The sequence below is a fragment of the Aplidium turbinatum genome, chromosome 9 (genome assembly GCF_918807975.1).
Source record: "Aplidium turbinatum chromosome 9, kaAplTurb1.1, whole genome shotgun sequence".
NCBI lineage: Eukaryota > Metazoa > Chordata > Ascidiacea > Aplousobranchia > Polyclinidae > Aplidium > Aplidium turbinatum.
Genome location: NC_137480.1, coordinates 25,703,740 through 25,725,651, shown reverse-complemented (window position 1 = coordinate 25,725,651; position 21,912 = coordinate 25,703,740). Strand labels below are relative to the sequence as shown.

The following is a 21,912-nucleotide window of genomic DNA, read 5'->3' as shown; positions in this document are numbered from 1 at the left end:
ATGATAATCTAACTTCTTGAAGGACTTTAACGAACGGCTTCTCAAATAACTCTAATTTCGAACACAATTTATATCAGCACCAATTCTCATCTACTTGTATTCGATTACTTCAACTTTCAATCAACAATAATTTCTGCACCAACTACCAATCCACAACTCATAACACAACTCTCATAACCAACTCATAATAATCTCATAATAATAATAAACATTACACAAACTACACCACTATTTATAGTTGGTTGTTCAGTCCAGTAACTTCGAGAAGGTTACGTAAGGTTACATCATAAAGAACCATTGTTCTATCAAACAGCATTTAAATGTAAACAACAGAAGTCTCTAGAATGTCACGTAGGGAAAATGATTCCAGAATACACATTTTACATAATACAGATTTTGTAATCAGAGGTTACTTCAGGTCATAACCGATAATAACACATCGCACCAGAATTCTACAACCAAAACAACACGCTCGTTGAAGATACAAAGCAAGCCATCGCGAGGCATTGCACCTTGATTGTGACATACGCCCCCCCTTAGAATATTGTTGCAAACAACACAATCAATACAAAACACATTACCAAAAACAATTAATTACTCAATAAAACAGTTCTCATTAGTCCATCGTTGCATGATCTACCAACGACAGCGTTTCTCAAAACAATGATCATTACGTTTACTGTGAAAGTTTCCATCGTCCTCAATGTCTTCAGTGCACCGGCGAGCGAGATGACCCATCTTCTTACATCGGAAGCACTTCCTCTCCGGGCAGTCCTTGGCCAGATGACCTTCTCTGTGACAGCTGAAGCAAGCCTTTTCATCAAAAGAGCAGCTCCTGGCTATGTGTCCAATTTCCCCACATCGGTAGCAATGGTTGTTACGGCAACGTCTATTTTCCGAATGTCCGCCGTCAGCAACGCATTCCCTGGCGAAGTGTCCGCGTCTACCGCATCGATAGCAAACTCCAAATGGTCGTCGCCTGCCTCCTCTCCTCGGTTCTTCGCGCTTGTAGTATCCGTGATCGTGAGATTGTCGCTGATTATCTGCAGAACAATCTCGAGCAAAGTGACCATTCTTGCCACAAGAATAACAAGTAACTTCAGAATCTCTCTCAATAACATTTCCGATTATAAGATCAATTAAAGGATTTTGTAAACATAATGCTTTCACAGTCCCACTACAATACGGAGTTTCGATATTTATCCTCGCTAACGGTCCTTGGATTGAAGTGTTATTAATCGACATCACAATGCCAGTTTTTCCCGTTAATTGACTTTCTTTAACCAAATCTCACCTCACCATTATACTCGTAGAACCAGAATCACGTAAAACTTTTACCTTTTTGTTTCCAACTGTTCCATCCACTACTGGCAGGTAATCTTCAGGTATTATTTCTTCGGATCTCTCATTCCCAAGCGTGGGTTCAGGAATCATTAACGCACAACCACCTCGATAAACGTCCGTGTCTTTATCTTTTCCAGACTGATTGGATAAGGAAAACGACTTGTCCTTGCATTCCTTCGCTTCGTGTCCTTGCCTATTGCAACGATTGCACCACTTCCTCGATTCCTGATGATTTTTGTTAGCCTTCTCCCGGCAGTTGACAGCCTTATGACCTAAGCCATTACAATTAAAACAACGTACTTCTCTTGGAACCGCACCTCCTTTAAAATTATCTGTTTGCTCCTCATCATTATCGAATACCAACGTCTCTTCAGTCGACAACTTCTCATCATGAGCAACTAAATACTGTTCCGCCAACATGGCTATATCTTCTAGAGTCTTCGGACTTCTCTCCATTAAATAAACTGAAAGATCTTTTGAACATGAATCTGTGAATTGTTCCTTAACTATAAGGTTTGCCAATCCGTCCAATGATTGTTCAGCCCCCGAAAGTTCAAACCATTTTAACAAAAGGTTTCTTAAACGTTCAATAAATTGACCTGGGCTTTCGTGTCGTTCAGGCTTTGCCTCACGGAATCTTTGACGGTATCCATGCTCGGTAAAATTGTATCGCTTTAACAGAGCTAACTTCAATCTGTCGTAGTTCATGGCCTCTTCTTGCGAAAGTCTTGAATATACATCAAGAGCTTGTCCCGATAATAACATGCTTAGCTGGGTAGCCCACGTTGACTTCTCCAATTTGGCTATTGTAGCATATCTTTCAAATCTTAACAAATAACTATCCAACTCATCTTTTTCTTCAACAAATGATGGCAAATCTGGACGTCTAACTTGCGCCACAATAACACCTCGAGCATTATCATTAGTAGAATTAGATCGCTCACCAATGTCCAGCTTTTGTCTTTCTAAATCAAGTCTTATCTTTTCCAATTCATATTGCGCTCTTCTCTCTTCAGCTTCTGCTTCGTACTGGCGTTGTGCACGTTTTTCTTCAGCTTCTGCTTCGCGTTGTGCTCGCTTCTCTTCAGCTTCTGCTTCGCGTTGTGCTCGCTTCTTTTCAGCTTCTGCTTCGCGCTGTGCCCGCTTCTCTTCGGCTTCAAGTTCTACTTTTCTTATTTCACGAGCAGCTCTTCTATCTTCTCTTTCGTCAGCTTCTCGCTGAGCTTTTTAAGCCATTATCTTGTGATACTCTTCCATCACAAACTGAGACTTTTCATTGTCACTCAGCCCCATTCGTTCAGCCATGCTCCGTAAGTCATCAATCATCTCATGTTTGACGGCATCCGCCATTTTGACAGCTTGTTGTTAATTTATTATTCTTTCAATAAATCCTGCGGTATTCTTCGCTTTTTTTTTTCGGTTTATTCCGGACGAGCCCCCAGAATGTCACGATTTCTTTCTATCTCTTACCAGGAAAAAGACTTGGAAAGGTTCAATGACGTAGTTTAATGGGTCAAACCGAAAAGCAGTCAATTAAATATCGAATGATTCTACTAGTGAAATGATAATCTAACTTCTTGAAGGACTTTAACGAACGGCTTCTCAAATAACTCTAATTTCGAACACAATTTATATCAGCACCAATTCTCATCTACTTGTATTCGATTACTTCAACTTTCAATCAACAATAATTTCTGCACCAACTACCAATCCACAACTCATAACACAACTCTCATAACCAACTCATAATAATCTCATAATAATAATAAACATTACACAAACTACACCACTATTTATAGTTGGTTGTTCAGTCCAGTAACTTCGAGAAGGTTACGTAAGGTTACATCATAAAAAACCATTGTTCTATCAAACAGCATTTAAATGTAAACAACAGAAGTCTCTAGAATGTCACGTAGGGAAAATGATTCCAGAATACACATTTTACATAATACAGATTTCGTAATCAGAGGTTACTTCAGGTCATAACCGATAATAACACATCGCACCAGAATTCTACAACCAAAACAACACGCTCGTTGAAGATACAAAGCAAGCCATCGCGAGGCATTGCACCTTGATTGTGACACAGAACATAGCGAAATTTTAACTTGTAGCTCTTGATGCTTCCCGGAAGTAAGAACACACTGCAAACAACCTAAACTGTGATTTTTGTTTTGATTTCAGCATTAACACTGAAAAATCTGAATGCATTCTGTAATATTGCGAGCGATATATGGAAGTGAATCTTTATAAAGGTTGGTAGTTTTCACTTCATTTAAGCGTTTTCACTTCATTTATTTACAAACGCAATAGTTTCCCTACATTAACTGAGAAGATAATCCATAGAGTACCGCATCGTTGTCTGTTGCGTGGCCAAGTGGCGAGAATCTTCTCGGCTATAAAAGTAGCTACAAAATAGGTTGCAAGTACTTGAATTTCCAACACAAAAATTTCAATAGCAAACGCATAATGTACATCTTTCATTTGTTCCATTTTTAATTGGTGAGATCCGCCGTTTGCCCCGGTAGCATGGTATTTCCCGTATTTCATTTTATCTTAATAGGTTTGTTAATATGTTATTTGTCATATGTGAAAGTGAATATGTGAAAGCTGTTTATGGAGTGCAAGAGTCTGGAGAATGTTATTGATCAGTCACCTATTTATAACAAAATTTGCCTCTATTATAAGGAGGGGCAGACATTGAATTTCACTGGTCGCTTGCAAAGTGGTTTGTATGCATTGTTACGCGAACGATCAACGGATGAATGGTGTTATGCCAGTGAGATGACATTTCATAGAGATGAATACCCAACTAGTGTGGTAAAAGAAAGATTATTTATTGTTGATAGACTTGATGCAACCTATCAACCAGTCAATGAAGTAAAGTGTTATGATCGATATTTCAAAGATCCGAGCATTGTTGGTAAAACAGATGATGAGCTGTTTCATCATTTGCTTGTTCTCAATATTTTCATCTACAATAGAAACTCCGTTTCTTGATACAAAATTCTGAGTGTATTTTTCAAAATATGGTGACAAAGACAAATATTTTTAACATCATAACATAATTTATGCAGAATATAATTAGATTGCTGAATCAGTTGATGAGTTTCGTATTAATCACATGAACGTTTTTCTGTTGATTCTAAATCGTGTTTTAATTTTTGTGTTGATTAATCAATTGTCTCATATCGTTTTTCGTCTTCCCAGTTTTTTGTGTGCGATCTTTTTCTGGTTATTTAAAATTATTCACATTTCAGAAAAGTGCTGTTGGCTTAGTATAACAAAAACCTTATCTTCTCATCACCCAATGCTTGGATTCAAGCATGGAACTCACTTTCATAGCACTACCAAGTTAAAATATTTCATGCCATGCAAATGTTATAACTTCTTCTTCTTCAAATGCCTTGCCTGAACCCGGCATTGACGGCCTCAGATGAATAATTAGACCAAATATTCCTATTATGTGTTGCATAGATGATTGTTTCTGTCTTGTCGTTAAACTGTTTCAGATGAGTTTGTCTTTGTCTGCCATGTGCCCGCTTTCCAAAAATTTAACCAGTTGAAGAGAGATGCTCCAGTTTTTGCTTTCTTATTACATGGCCGAGAAATTTACATTGCCTGGTTTTCGTATTTTTTAACAGAGGTCTGGTTTGGTTCACTTGGTGTAAAACTTTTTTATTTGTCTTCTTTACAAGCCATGAAATAGCCTACTTTGCATTCTACGGAAGCACCACATTTCAAAAGCATTAATTTTTCTGCCATTTTTGTTGAGATATTCCAGGTTTCAGAGTTGTAATGAAACTCAGCATAAATATAGCAGTTTAAAACTCTAGACCAGGGATGGCCAAATAATTTCGGCCATGATTCACTACCGCTAAATCTGACAACTTAGAGATCCACAATGAGATGAAGATGTGCATTTTTCTTTTGCATCATACAAAAAACATGCAATTATTTGTGTACATCTAAAACAAGGCGTGTGCTGTAATAAACAGGTCTGGTATTAGTGAGAAAAATGATGAGTGGGCTTTGATTTCACAATACTATGGAAACGTGGTTTTCTGCTACTTACAGCGATTCTTACAAGTTCATGAAGATGAGTATTTGTAAGTCGTGTTCTGTGGTTGTTTTTCACAAAGTTCATTGCTGAAAAAAACGATTCACACAGGTAAGTGGACCCAAAGCAAGTAAGTAGTCTTCTAGCTAGCCTAGCAGTAATTGGGTACCTTTCCAAGCTTACAGGTGATGACCAAAACACATTTGAGTCTGAAATAGAAATCTCATTTCCTTTGAGACTGCACAGCTCTATCTGTATTTGAGGCACCAGTAATGCATACTCAGCTGTAAGTTGGGTTTTCCTACTGCCATTAACATCAGTGTATGTGACACAAGGTCTATGACTGAACTGATTGCATAAAATTGTTGGCGATCCCTATACTATGAATCCTTCATAAAAGCCTTAAAATATATATGTAGGCCTTATAGACTAAAACAAAAAAAAATTCAAGCAAATTTTAAAATAAATACTTTGAAATTTTTTTCAGAGCCAACTTGAAAGATCCACAAAAAAAGTTGAAAAGATCCGGAACCGGATCGCGATCCGCCATTTGGCCATGCCTGCTCTAGACCTTGTCTTAAAGAAAATATTTTTATTGCAAAGAATTGTTTCATTTGTTTGAAACTTGCTTTGGCAATGTTATAACTGCACAGGCTTTAAACATATCTAATTAGTTACTATCTATTGTTCAACAAATGGGCCATTGATGATGAATTATTAAATCCTTGCGTTTATGTGATTTATATGTGAATAAAATTTCATGGCGGTAAGAGAACAAATTCAGCTGCCGCGCACTGAAGTGTCGATTTTGACACCTTTTAGTGTTATCTAGTGATATTATGTGGTTTTTACTGTCCATTTACAAATCGAGATTGTTTATAAGCAGATGTTATGAAATTACTCGCCTACTAGCACTGCATACATGTTTGTACTGCATGCATCATGCTGTTTGAAGGAAGAAGACGCTTCGTGGTGTTACCAGCTATTAATTACTTTGGTTTAAGGTTAGCTGTTCAGTATTTTTGTATCATTTTATAAACGTTTTATTCTCCTTTACTTCTTTCATTCAGCCAGAACCACCTAATGTGATGTTTATTTACTGTCCATTTACAAATAAGATTGTTTGCAAACTAATGTTATGAAATTATATTAATATAGTAAAGTACTTCCACAGTATATACCGACAAACCAAACACACATCGCGGCTATTAACCCATAAGCTAAATAAAACATGCTGCTGTGAAACAATCATCACACTTGTAATCAACGTTTGCAAGATGAAGTTTTAAGTTTGATCAATCCTGAACTGAATGAACAGGTTCAACAACGCAACAAATGTCCATTGCATAAATTATACAACCCAAACAAAGCATCATGTGCATAGATTATGCAAGGTGCCAGTGATGGAAGAGTACTTTCGGAAAAAAGCAAAGATTCTTCCAAGGTTTTTTCACAACCTTATCTGAATGGTCTCACAAGAGAGTTAAATATTTCAACAGAAGCTGCAAAACTTTTAGCGCTAAAACTGAAGAAAAACAATTTTCTTGAAAAAGTATTTGCGTGACAGACTACCGTATTCAGAAAGAAGGAAATCACACATTTTTTGTAAAGAAAATAGTGTTTTCCTTTAAAGATGTTCAGAGTTTAATTGAAACAGTTGCGATATCTTATCCAGCAAAAGATTTGTGGCTGCTTATAGATTGTTTAAACCAGTGGTTCCCAGGGGCACGCCCTCTAGGGGAGTGCCGACCACTTTCCATAGGGAATATTTTAGGGTATATAAAACGATATTTAGCATTTTGGCAGTTTGCATTGGTTTCGCCTTTTTTGCAGTGTGCAATATCCTGTAGCCTACAATATTTTGCAGTTTACATCTTTTGGAAACTGGAAATCACTGGTAGGGTTGCATACAGACGGAGCTTGTCTTGCACTTGCTCTGCAATGTGGCTTCGTTACACAGTAGGCCTATGTGAAAAATAGTAAAATCCATTTAATGCTAGTAGGGAAAGTGGGGTTAGTTGGAAGGCGGGGTTAGTTGAAAAATGATCATTTTTTTAACTCTCGATAACTTTTTTAAATATTTACTGCCAACATGTGAAGTAGTTTATAAAAACACATAATCCATGTTAGTTTCGATTTGTTGAGTCAAGGTATACCTGTTTGGCTGGCAATTTTCTTACTTTCGAAGTAAAATTTTTGGCGTATTAAAAAAATCTTATGCGTCGATATCGTTAAAGATAGGCAGAAGTTTTTTGGTGTGTGTCATCTGTAGGTGTTCAGCAACACTAAGACATAAACAAATTTTAGTCTAATGCGCCATGCTTGAATATTTTAGAAAAATAGTTTGTCATATGCCAATGGGGCTAGTTGGAAAATAGTGGGTGGGGTTAGTTGGAAAGCGGTTTGATAACGGTATGACCACGTAGTACGATACGAGTATATCGTCGTGGTATGATCATAAATAGTATAAGCTCCAATGTATTTGTTTTAAGCAGACATACATTGTAAAATTTTAATTTGAATAACTTGGAAAGTGCTGTATATGCGGCATCACAAGTTTTAACAATGCGTTTATTAAAAAATGTTTTTCCGATGATTAGATGTAGAATTCATTGCATTTTGATTTTAAAGCAGGTAAACATATTTGCTTACAACCCCATGTAGCCTAAATGTTTGTTGGTTGAAAAAATAATATCCAGTTCATTAGTGGGCATTAAACTGACGTTTTTCAACTAACCCCAGGCATGGGGTTAGTTGAAAAATCAATTGTATGTTTGTTTATTTTAAATTTTCATTAAAAGCTGAATTGACTCAATACTTATTTTTGGTTGTATGATAGAGGACATGCACCAAATTGTCAGGTTATGCACCAATTGTTTTAAATTTCAATTAAAAAAAAAATCTTTCCGACTAGCCCCACTCTCCCCCTGTATTTATCGCAAAGTCCTAGCATCCAAAACTTTGCCTTCAGTAAAACAAAAAAGGGGTGTCATAAACTAAGTTTCAAAGTGGTCAACTTTACCAAACGTGAGGTTGTAGGCTTTTGCTTATTGAGAGACTCCGAGTTTCTAGCCACAAGAACAAAAACATTGTATTTTGCAGCGCATACCAGGCAGCTAAGTTGTTTTAACATTGTTTCAACGTCTAGAAAAGTTGAATCAATGTGAAAAGTGACTGATTTACTGTCTGACTAGCTGTTGAACAGAAAAAAGTAAGGTAATGGTGTCACATGGTATTTGAACAACATCCTATTCAAAAGCAGTTACTTGCTTCGATAGGAGCTCGTTCAGATTTAGGCCTTCATGCACTCTAAAAACGTCTAAAACTCTTGATAGATAAATTAGTTATAATTCAAATATTTCAATTTTGAAGCCATTTTTGGAAAATTAGAATAAAAACCGACTTTCTGACATTTTTTCATCTCAAGCACTTTCTTTCAATAAATTTGTTGAGTAAAAATTTAATTTCTATACGCACAATACACATGGCTATTACCTTGTAAATCATTTTGGTTCTGTGATTTTTATAGCTCCCGTTATTAGCGATTAATTAAAACGGGGCTAAGATAGCCCGTGATGTGCTTTCCGCGTACGAAAGCAGCTCGTATTAAGATAGGGTTAAGCTTCCTCAAATTGACAGAGATATCTTCGATTTCTCTTGTTATAACTGCCCTTGGAGAAGCTAATGATTGAAAATAATCCATCGATCAATCAATGGTTTACTTGTCAGAAACAAAAACATGGTACATCTGTGAAATATGCAAGTAGGCCTAGTACATAATGCAAAAGTTGCAAATGTTCCCATAATGACAGGGAGACATCGAAACGACCATACGGTCTACGAGTCAATTGCCACCCTACAGAAATGACAATTTTGTCATTAAAAAAAGTTACAGAAAGACTCAACTTTCCCGCGTTTCAAAATACACACAAAACACATAATTAAGATAAGATGATAACGTGAACCTCTTTTTCTCTGGACAAACGATCAGGCATTCTTTTTATAAATTCTCCTTCCACACACGTTTTCCGTTGTCAGCTTTGACACTACGTAACTAGCTTGAGTATTTCTTTCACCGTCTGTGCCCATCTTTGTAAAGAATAAGGACTGCTGCTGCTAAGACTTTGCTAGTCTACAAACTTTATCTTTTCTGATCTCCTGCCCACTCAGCACAACTCTATGACACAGTTCTAATGCACACACACGCACAATAATTTTACAATATGAATGTTAATAATTTAGCCTACATAGCCTAACGCGTTCATAGAACTAACTAGTAGGCTACGTCTGTAGACCTATGCAGCACAAATTACATCTGGCGAACCAGGAAAAAACACCAATTTTTAAAGTAGTCACGGGGTGGATACATGGAGCAATTATGTTGTGGCGGGCCGCACAAAAGCTGCAATCGGGGCGTAGGTTGTCCACCCCTGTTTTAGTCTAATCTTATTGGAAGAGGTCGTTTGGACGGTGCCGTTCTGTGTGACAAACTCAAAAGTCGTAACATAAAGCCACGAAAAATAAATACATTTTGCAAGATATCGAATCTACCAGCAACAAAAAATGCTTTTTTGGTTGATTGCTGTTGTTCTAAAAATAAGCCTTCACTAAAGTTTTTGACTTTCATTTTGCAAAATTTAAGGTTATTGACATTTTAAAAATACACGTCTCTGTCTAAATGAATGAAACAGCTTTAGTAGAATATTTTAAACATTTTCTTTTGTGCGATATCTTGTGTAGGACTAGGCTACGTCACGCGGATTAGATACAGTAAAAGAAGCGTCAATTGGATTGCCTAGGATTTGTATTCTCTTTGCTGAAGTAGGCCTGATTCATTTTCAGCGCTGACGCTTCAGTCAACCGTTAAAAACGAAAGCGGTGCTTATGTTTTAGGCTACTGTTTGAATTAGCTTGTCTACCCAAGTTCATATGTACTGTACGTACAGTGGTTGTTCAGTTTAGGGAACGTTCAAATATTACGTAACGCCTTCGAGGGGGAGGGGGGTTATGCAAAGCGTTACGTTAGCGTCACATCGGGGGGAGGGGTTCAAGCAAAACGTTACGTAACGCTTTCGAGTACGGAATGGTAGTTTTTGTGCTGAATTTGTAGTGAAAAAGCGTTACATGGGGGAGGGGGGGGGGGTTGAAAAAAACGTTGCGTTGGCGTTACATGGGAAATGGGGGGGGGGTCAAAAATTCGAAAAAAAAGCGTTACGTAATATTTGAACGTTCCCTTATTGCAATGGCTGGTAGCAGAGCTGGAGGTAGTTATAATGCAGCGACAAGCACGATTAAAAATGTAGTTATGTTATTTCACAGCAAAACTTTGTATGAAACCTCTTATTGTAGTGGTAGCCTATTGTTTTGTTTGGTGCTGTGAACTTCATTGGGGATTAAAGCAAGGACTAATAAGTGAGGTTGTTGTCTATGATTTCAGCAGAAGTTAGAAAGTTAAAGTTGTGACCGACAAAACAAACTCGTAGGATATAAGTCCTATCTGTTTTTTCACAAGCCATTGCCAGGATATTTTTATTGTTTCTATGACTTGTTTGATTGCTTGGCTGGCTGAAAAAAAAACAAATTTGTACAATATATTTTAGTAAAGTATTAGAAAGCATACTTGTTCTTGAGAAGGCCAATTATAACTGATAGTAGGCTATTCATTGATTTATAAGTAGCCTATACTGTTATGACTTTGTGTTACTAGATGACGGTTTAAGTTCGTCAGCAAACATTCGCGTTACAAATACACGAACAAAAATTACGAAGACGATGATATTTAAAAGCACTTGCATTATTTTTTATTTGTACAATTATTTCAGAGAAATTTTGACTGTTTGTAAAATAGTATGCTTAATTTAAAACCTTCATGTTTCAAAATAATCGTAGCCTACAAACCTTTACATCCCGAACATAATATTTAAGCACGGCTTACGAATGTCAAATATTCGTGTTTGTACGAAGATAATAGTATGTGGCCCATTGGAGTAGCGTCTAAGGGGCAACGGGTAGCACGTGCCCCCCAATCATTTTAAAGTTGTAATTTTTTTTATTCGAATTTTTTGTTCTATAACGTTGATTTTAAATTATTAAGTATCAGGTGTGTGGGGAGTAAGGGGTCTGGCAGTTCTGGGTTAGCATTTATATGAATAGACTTTCTAACCAGTTTGGAAAACAACACAAATGTAGGCTAGGTGATAGCATAGACAGGTCTATTATGTCATAGCTACACCTTTTCTCGGAATGAAAGACAAAAGCATCAAAGATTGTTAATCAAAAATATACTGGCAATGGTCATGAACATTGGGGTCATTCAACCCAGAACTTATATTACATAGTAGAAGCTAGCATAAAAATTTGGCATGCTCATTACATTGACTTAAATTTAAAAAAAAATGGACAAGAATACACAAATTAGAAGAATTTTTATTTAGTTAGTTATATTTGAAAGCGATTTTTCTCTAAAATTACAATTATTCGAAATTTTAGTAAGCTATCATTTTTTAAATAGGCTACGTGGGCCTATCAGAGCAAAAAAATTTGGGGGTGCAACAAAAATTGGCTTTATTAACCGTAGTAATAAGCGGGGACTACTGTACTATTTATTTTTGCAATCTTACTCTACGATTCTTAGTTAATTCTTTTATTGCTTTCTTACTGTGTTATTTTGTTAATTAAATGGTAGAAAAGAATTGACAAGGCGAGAAGAGCACAATAAACATACCCAGGTCAGATATTTTAGAGAACAGGCCTGTCACACCCGCGGCTGCAGGAAGCGGCATGATTTGGTGTTGAGATGCACCCGGGGGGGGGGGGGGGGGACTAGCAGATCAAGTCGCGAAGCCAGGTTGGGGAGTCGAGGTACCGGTGAATGGAAAGTGTGGATCGAAAATTTTGTAGGACTCGTCCGCAAAGTTTAGGCGGAACTGACCAGGGGGACAAGCTTTGCTTTCTGAAACGAAAAAATGTAATGCGGCCATCAGGTAGGCTACTCATTTGGCCCTCAAAACAATTTCAGATAGGGGCCAATTAGCTATTTCAGCAATGTTTGCGACATAACTTGTATTTTCGTTTTGTTTCGACTCTGCAATTCGTGACTCTATTTGTGTTTTAGCTTTTTACTGCACTTTTCCTCTACAGTATGATAACAATTTGTACACCATTGGTACTTGTAAAGTTATATGACATGAATTGTAAATCAAAAAGTTTGCATTTGAAATTAAAATAATTGGTTGTTGCATTAGTATTGTAATCAACTCATTTTATGTTTTAGCTGGAAAAATTCAGTATTTTAGTCATTCTTTCAATCTAATTGCTTTTAAAAAATGTCCTTTTCACTTATTGGCAGAACTGAACTAGAGCAAGTATCGAGGAAGAGAGAGAATGAGTCCAATTTACTGGAATATGCGAATCAGAACAGACATTCAGGATTGTTTAATGATGTTGAAATATGCACAGGGAATGATCGTTTTCCTGCAAACAGGATGGTCTTGTCTTGCTTTTCATCTTTCTTTGAAACAATGTTCAAAATTGAGATGAAAGAAAAATTTCAGAGTTCCATTGAAATCCACTGTGTAGATGGAAATTCAATGAAAAGTCTGATTGAGTTTATTTACACTGGAGACATTGATATCAACAACGAGAATGTTTGTGATTTGATTGCAGCATCCAATTACTTACAAATTGATGATGTGAAGCAGTTCTGCTTTGGTTTTGTGAGTGAAGCTCTTAATCCAAACAACTGTTTTATTGTTCTTGGTATAGCAGAACACTTCCAAAACAATTCATTGAAAACTGAAAGTGTTGAAATCATTGCTAGAAATTTTGATGCAGCGTCAACTACATTTGAGTTTAAAAGTTTCAATGAAAAAGATCTGAGAAATTGCATTTTTAAACAAAATCGATCCATTGTCAATGAAGCTTCAGTATTCACTGCCTTATTGGGATGGATCAAACATGATGAAGGAAATCGTGCCAGTGCGTTACCTGAGCTTTTGAAACTTGTAGGTCTTCACAAACTTCCACCACCATTTTTTGAAGAAGTTGTTTTGAAAGAAAATTTGCTGATGAAAAACAATGAATTGTGTCAGTTGATGTTTCAAGCACAAAACAAAATTGTCAAGAACTTGATGCAAACAGACAAGAACACGAGAATATTGAGCTTAGGTGGAAGTGAAACGTTGTCGAAAGTAACTGAAGTTTATAATTGCAATGATGAACCACCACTTACCTTTCCTGAATTACCAGATGGTCGAGATTGTGGTTGTGCTGTTGTAATGGGAGAAAATATTTATTGTATTGGTGGAGTGAAACACTTCGACCATGAAAAAAGCATTTCTACATTATCAGTTTGGCAAATGGATTTGTCCGCAAAGGAATTAAAGTGGGAGAATTTCAAGGCATTGAAAAAATCTAGGTCTCAGATGGGAGCAACCGTGTTTGATGGGAACTTAGTTGTTGTCGGGTCTCGAGATCCTGGAGAATACTACATGTCAATTTTTAATTCATGGGAGAATTTACCTTCATTGCAGCTACCCAGGTCTGGAAATGCACTGGTTGTGTGCAAAAATGGTTTATATGCCATTGGTGGATATGGGAATAATAAGTGTCTATCATCTGTTGAATGTTTAAAAAGTGGTGAAAGAAAATTCAAAGTTGTGACACTCATGAAAACTCCACGACGATGGCTTGCAGCTGCGAGTTGTTGTGAATGTATTTATGCGATTGGTGGACAATCCGGTGAAGGTGACGATACTGTACTAAAAAGTGTTGAGAAATATGATCCATCCTTGGATGAGTGGACTTATGCCAGCGACATGAAGTTTTACCGAGCTGCTTGTTCAGCTTGTGTGTTGAAAGGAAAAATATTTGTTGTTGGTGGAGTTAATAAAGAAAACAACGTTGTTAAAGAAATAGAGTGTTATGATCCATTGATCAACAAATGGACGGTTGTTGCACAAACTGATGATGAATTGTTTAATCACTCGATTGTTACCATCTAGCTCAGACTTGGGCAAACTACGGCCCGCTGGCCAAATCCTGCCTATTGGGTATTTAATCTGGCCACCTGATATTGGTGGAAAGGAATGCTTTAACCTAATTCGTTACTATTCTTTCTAATGCACACATAATCATTCTATTTTATTGAAATTTGTTATGTAGGGTCTATAGCAGAGGTGACGAACCTTGTTGCGGTCGCAGGCCACTTTGTCAATTACACATGAGTTATCGGCCACACAACTTTTTAATCGTAACCTACTATGAAATCTTTTAGAAGCGACTCAAGATATTATTCACAAAAAGTAACAAACGGCAGATGAAAGTAATAAAACCCACACAGTTGAAATTATCTTACGCAGAATCGCAACATACAACAGTAAAAAATAAAAACAAATCAAATCTTTCATATTTTTTAACTTTAAACCCTGAAAGTTGGTGTTTAGGGCAAGAAAATAGCAAAGGAAAGGTGTACCAGTGATGGCGTAAAACAGTTTTGAGATGTCTTTTGTCTTTAATGCATGAGCGATTGTCAAATCGTTTTGCCGGCCGCACAAAATTCTTTGACGGGCCGCAGGTTCGTCACCTCTGGTCTGTAGTTTATTGTTCTGTCACAGTTAAACAATTGTTCAAACTTTGTTTAATCAATTTTTTTTATTGAAAGTTTTGTTTATCGCTTCCTTTTAACAGGTTTATGAACTAAGCCTGCAAATAATGAAAATAATCATGTAAATAATGTTGTTAATAAACTGTAGATTAACACTCTTGTCCATTTCATATACTCACATGGTTCGCTTGTTAAAGATTAAAAAGTTTTTGGCCCTTGGTCCAAAAACCTTGCCCTCCCTGATCTAGATCCTTGCAGTGTGTGATGTATGCATCGTTTTAATCGAAGTGCCTGCTTGGCTTGTGTTTTGAAAAGTAGAATATTTGTGTTTGGTTGAAAAGATGTTGTGTCGAAACTTGTCAAGGAAATAGAGTGCTACGATCCACAGATTAATTAATGGAGCATTGTTGGAAGAGCTGATGACAAAAGATGATGGTAAACCAGTCGGTTGTTGCGGTCTAACTGTAGTTACAACTATTGTTGCATTTTTGTAATAGTTACATTTTAATTTGAATTGTCGTGTAACATTTTCCGAATTAGTAAATTTCTTGAGCTTTTGAAACTTGTAGATCGCCACAGAATTCCATCATTATTTTTGAAGAAGTTGTTTTAAAAGAAAGCTTGGAAATGCATAATAATGATTAGTGAAGGCGCGGCAAAACGGACGTGCTAACTTCAAAGTGCTCTATTTAAACAATTGTGGTGGTGAACCACCGCTTGCCTTCCCTGATTTACCAGGTGGTCGAGACAGTGGTTGTGCTGTTGTAATGCGTGGCTGTTTGCATTATATTGGTGGAGAGAAACACGACGACGATGAAGGCAAAAACATTTCGACATCTTCAGTTTGGCGAATTGGTTTATCTGAAAAGCAATTGAAGTGGGAAAAAGGCAAGATCGCAGATGGGAGCAACTGTGTTTGATGGAAACCCGGTTGCTGTCGGTAGCCAAGAACCTGGGGAATGCTATTTATTAGCATTTAATTCATGGCATAATTTACCTTCATTGCGACAAGCCAGATCTGCAAACGCACTTGTTGCTTGCAATGATCGCTTGTATGCAATTGGTGGATGTAACAATGGTGAATATTTATCTGTTGACTATTTGCAAACTGGTGAAAGGAAATGGAAAGTTGTAAGTCCCATGCAAACTCCTCGACGATGGTTGGCAGCTGTTTGTTGTGATGGGATTATTTATGCAGTTGGTGGAAAAGCTGAAGCTAATGATATTGCTACGCTTAAAAGTATTAAAAAGTATGATCCATCAACGGATGAATGGACTTACATCAGTCACATGAACTTCTATCGATTTACTTTTTCTGCTTGTGTTTTGAAAAGAAGAATATGTATTGTTGGTGGATTTGATGAGAGATCTCATCCAGTCAAAGAAATAGAGTGTTATGACCCACAAACTAACGAATGGAGTATTGTTGGAAAAACTGTTGAAGAATTGTTTAATTCTTCAGTTGTAGCCATCCAAGGTTTCCATCAACAATAAGAAGTCCGTTTATCGCGTCATATTGGCTGCTGAAAGTACCCTAAATAAAATACCCTAAATAAAATAAAATACCAATACCAATAAAATACCCTAAATAGCTCAACAAAGCATTCCATCCAGTCCTGACTTTTAGCAATGCAAAGTTACAGATCACACAGCATCAAATGCAACGTCTGATTTGGTGCACAACATTTGCTGGTTGTTCAATCGGTGCTGCTTCATGGTTTACAAGCAATTCTTTACAAATTTAAGAAAATTACATTATTTTAATACATTACAATTACATTACTTTACAAATTCACAAAACAAACCGTTCAGTGACACAGAAATAATAGGCTTAATAACAACAGATTTTACGTATTGAAGCAGTTGAACATAGCCAGCCTTAATACGACAGCGATGTGTTCTTGGTGAGAAACAAATGAAGTAGCATCCACAGTACAATTATGGAAAAATAACTTACTTGAAACTACCCATTTCAGTCTCCCTCAACAACTTGTTAATTTTTAAGTTGGTACATTTTTATTTTAGTAGCAAAAAATGGGCCCCCCTCAAAAGTAAAAAATCGAAAAACTACTCATTTTTCCTTTACAATGTAATGCTAGGTGGGAAAGTTGCCCGACTTCCCCCCTCTCGGAGCCCCTGCCTCGGACTGACAAAGCCTTAATTGGTTATTCTTGGTAGTTTCGCATATTTGTGGAGGCTCTTGACACAGGGCCGGTTACCTAGATTTGCAGAGTGAAATTTTCCGATTGTTGAAATGTTGTTGTCGGAGAATTATTCCATCCATTAGATGCCGCTGCCCTCTGAATGGAGAGCAGTCCTGAAAATGCATAGGCTACTCCCCGAGAGTCGAACTTGCGCCACGTGATCTTGAGCCGGGCGCGTAACCACTGAGCTAACGGGTATTGAATCTTTCTGCTTATGAGGTAGCAATTCAGGCAGCATCTCCCAATTGTTGCAACCAGTGCAATGTCTTCATATCAGGGTCTATGAGATCCACATGTTCTGCAGGTCGAAACACTGGACAGTGATTTATGATGTGCTGTGCTGTTTGACGTTCACCACAAACACAGGCTGGCGAGTCACACAATCTCCAGGTAAACATATTGTGTTTGTAGCGACGAACACCAGTACGGAGGCGATTCAGAGTCATTCATTCTTTTCTTGGCATATCGAATCTTGCAGCAACAAAAATGCTTTTTTTAGGTTCAATACAATTCATATTTGTTTGTCAGAATGCAGAAGAAATGATATTTTGAAAAAGAAATACAGTAACAAAACTAACAAAAGGAAAAGTTGGCAAAACCTTAATGGTTTAAGGCGTGCATGAAAAGACCTAATTCTACGGTTGCCTATATGCATCGATAAATAGGCTATAGTTAAGCACGGCCATCAAACCTGATAGGCTATTTCAAACAAATAGATGAATTAGTTAAGAATCAGTCGTCTTCTCGTTCCTGAAGCTGTTGTTCTACAAAAAAGCCTTCACTAAAGTTTTTGACTCTTTCATTTTCCAAAATTGAAGGTTATTGGCATTTTAAAAATGCACGTCTCTGTCTGAAATTAATGAAACAGCTTTAATAGAATACTTTAAACCAGTGGTTCTAAACCTTATTGTCTTGATGGAACTTTTGGTGCCTTCAAAGCGGTCGCGGAACCCTAAAAATTTCTATAACATTTTGATATATCGCGTCTCCTTATGAAATCTTATGTTACGTAAGTTTCGAAGCAACACACTTACAATAATTTTCTGAATTTGCTACGCACTTGACGATTGATGAGATTGACAAAATGATGAGCTATATGTTGGCACACAGGATCAAACATCAGTAATCTATATGCTCATTTGATGTTTTTCTATAAATTTTATCAAAAGTTAATAGAATAGGCTACTTACGACCGTTACAAAGAATTTCTGTATTTTTCATTTGTAATCAATATTAATTCGTTATAATCACAGTCATTGCAAACCTGTGAGTGGTGATAGACTGCTAACCAACGTTTGCATTCCTCAGTTAATCATTGATCAACAATCTACTGTCTCAAAGAATTAAGTTTAACATTGCCTTATTAAAAGGTTTAATTCATTTATATGATATTTTTTAGTTACGAAACCAAACCTTTGTGCAAAGTCCTTAGCAATTTCAAACGACGCACCAGTGTGTTGCGACTTACAGTTTGAGAATCACTGTAGGTTAGTGGTTTTCAACCAGGGTTCCGCCAGTAAGTCTGCGGGTTCCGTCAGTTTACATTTAAATCCGAGAAATAATAAAAATTTTATGAGAATAAATGTAATTTTTTACAGATTGTATTTTTATTGTACATAAATGAATCTGAACATGAGTATTTTAATTTAACGATGTTTTTTGCATAAGGCAATTAAATTATTGAACAGGGGTTCCTCGAGTTTTTGTAATGTTTCATTGGGTTCCGTTCCACCAAAAAGGTTGAAAATCACTGCTGTAGGCTAATACATAAATAAAGCACAAACAATTTTTAAATTTCGTAATTTATCAATCATGCTAAAAACTCGGAAACTTTCGCGGACCTCCTGGAATCGCTTCACGGACCCCCGGTTGAGAACCACTGCTTTAAACATTTTCATTTGTGCGGTATCTTGTGTACGACGACGTCACGCCAGTTTGATACAGTAAAGGAAGCGTGAATCGGATTGCCAAGGATTTGTTTTCTCTTTGCTGAAGTAGGCCTGATTCGTTTTCAATGATGACATAATGATGCTCTTTGCTGACATAATCTATTCTCGATGCCCGCGCTTTGGTCAACCGTTAAAATGAAAGCGTTGTTTAAGTGGTAGGCTACTGCTTGAATTAGCTTGTCTGACAAAGCTTATATGTAGCCTACTGTATGTACAGTGCTGTACATATACATGTACATATGTACATGTATACATTGTACATATGTACTGTACTAGTGTTTGGGCAGTGCGGGCGTGTTTGTTGATGATCCTGTTATCGACTTTTGTCTGTTTGTTGAGTGGAATCTTGGAAGAGTCGTTGTTGGGTCGATGATGACGTCTTCTCTCCTGGACAAGTCTGTGTGCCAGTAGCCTATTCGTTCCAATCATGATGCGAATTGAACTTATTGTAGCTGGTAACTTTAGTATAAGTAGAGAAAAAATTAAGCACACAATGCAGGCAATGAAAATAGCTCAACAAAGCATTCAATCCATTCTGGACTTTTTGCAATGCAAGGTTGTTGCGTTGATTTGTTGCGGGTCACAGCGTCACAAGGTTGATTTGTTGCGGGTCACAGCGTCAAGTAGTAAAGATTTTGCAACGTCTGATTTAATGCACATCATGCATAGGCTGTTCAATCGGTTTTGAGCGTGGCCACGGTTTTGATTCATGGTGAATCGTAAACAATTCTTTACAAATTTCTGTGTCCTAAAATTAGGTTTTCAACTCGCAACCGTTGAAGGTTTACAACAAAAATTTTTAAAGCAACAAAAATATTTTGAAAAGTGTTTCGAAAGTTGCATTTAATGATTTCTTTGAATAAAGATCATGGGGTGGTGTGTTCCGGTTTACAGTTCAGGTTTGCTGTGTAGCTTTTTTTCAAAAGTATCCAAGGTCTACGAGAGGGGGGTACGGAGGGTACGGCGTACCCTTGAGGGCCCAGGCCTGTGATTGTTGGGGGGCCCGAAATTGTGATTTTATAGTTTACGCGCAAAAATGTTTAGTTAAAACCATCCTAAACGACTGATTTCAAGCATAAAAGTTGTTATTCTATAGTCTTGGGGGGACCGTAATGTAGCAAAAGGGCCCAGAAAGGTAATTGAGTGCTTTGTGAGCAAATTATGGGCCCAAAGTAGTAAATTAATGTTTTACGTGCAAAAATGTTCTGTTAAAAGCACTCTAAATTAAGTCATAAAAGTTGGTTATTCTCCTGTCCGGGGGAGGGCAAACAGCTAGTTTTTTTTAATGCCCGGGTGTTTTTGGGCTTTTTTAAAAAACTATTTGAAAAAGGGGCAAACTTGGTTTTGAATCTTTATCCTCGGACTGACAAAGCCTTGATAGGCTATTCATGGTTGTTTCGCATACTTGTAGAGGCTCTTGAAGCAGGGCCGGTTACAAAGATTGACAAGAGTGAAATTTCCGATTGTTGAAGTCTTGTTGCCGGGAAATTATTACATCCATTAGGTGCTACTGAATGGAGAGCAGTTCTTAGAATGCGTTGCTCAAGTGCACACCCCGATAGTCGAACCAGCGCCGCTTGATCTTGAAGCTTCTTCGTTCAGAAGTCACGCACTAACCAACTGAGCGATCGGGGCGACTTAAACCTTATATTACTGTATGTCCTTATTCAGATGCATGGGAATAGAATTTAATCTAGGGTAGGCCAATGTCATTCTCTGTTTTAATAAACTTGTATTTTATGATGCTCAGTCTTATCTTATCTGGCAGCAGGGCAGGCTAGGCCTATATCATATGAGGGAAATGACATATTTATCCTCTTTCATATTCAGTAGCCTATTATTGTGCATAGCCTATTAAAATTAAAGAATAGTTTTATTGCAGCTTGATACTATTATTGCGCACAAATGTCCAATTCTGCAGTAAAATGTTGTATGGTGTGCAATACGCATAAGCAAATAGCACAAGTTTTGCCCAAGATAAAGGGGGCCCGGAGTAAGAAGGGGGCCCGGAATGACTCTTCGTACCCCTAGTGAAAATTTTTCTCAGAGGCCCTGAAAGTACCTCATCCAAAATGTCATTATTGTAGCCCACAACTTGTTTAAATTTGTTCCACATGCCCACAGTTGCACATCAGACATATCGGTACGATGAAATGTCCATAGATCTTTAAACTTATCGATGATATGTTTAGAGTTTGTTAATTGACTATCAACAGCTAGCGAATATATGTTACAACATACAGTAGAATAAATTTTGTTTGTATAATTGAGCTGGTGAAGCGGAGTTGTTGGAGGGTTCCGTCCCTAGAAAAATCGACTCTTTTTATTTTCAATTCAAAGTTCCTGTAATAACAACTCAGGCTTGCGAATAGCCTGGCCTACTCTTCTTAGCTTCCCTTAACTTTGATTACATTTTATAAGATTACTGTTGATTGGTTGGTTTTGACTCTTTATCCTCGGACTGACAAAGCCTTGAATAGGTTATTTCTGGTAGTTTCGCACACTTGTAGAGGCTTTTGACGCAGGGCCGGTTACCGAAATTGACAGCAGGGGCGCCGGAACGAATTTTGACTGGGGGGGGGGGCAGGATTAAGAAAAAAGGGCACTTTTGTTGCTGAAAGACCAATTTTTTTTAAGTTTTAAGATAAGATATAGCAATGATGCTTTTCTATCAGCTCACTATCGAGTAATTATACAAGTGTCCGGTATACAAAGAGCAATGGCACGAAAGGGCATCATACTATATTATAA

The 21,912-nt window shown here is 37.2% G+C and overlaps 1 protein-coding gene across 1 annotated transcript; it reads left to right on the top strand.

Moving 5' to 3' along the window:
- The first annotated feature begins 12,729 nt into the window (after nucleotides 1-12,729).
- Nucleotides 12,730-14,406, top strand: LOC145776846 (kelch-like protein 25). The gene has a single exon (XM_082588066.1). It carries the CDS (start codon nucleotides 12,730-12,732, stop codon nucleotides 14,404-14,406), a length of 1,677 nt encoding a protein of 558 aa, XP_082444192.1.
- Nucleotides 14,407-21,912: the final 7,506 nt, after the last annotated feature.

Coding starts and splice junctions, on each gene's coding strand:
- LOC145776846 (XM_082588066.1), top strand. CDS start 12,730: ATGTCCTTTTCACTTATTGGCAGAACTGAACTAGAGCAAGTATCGAGG.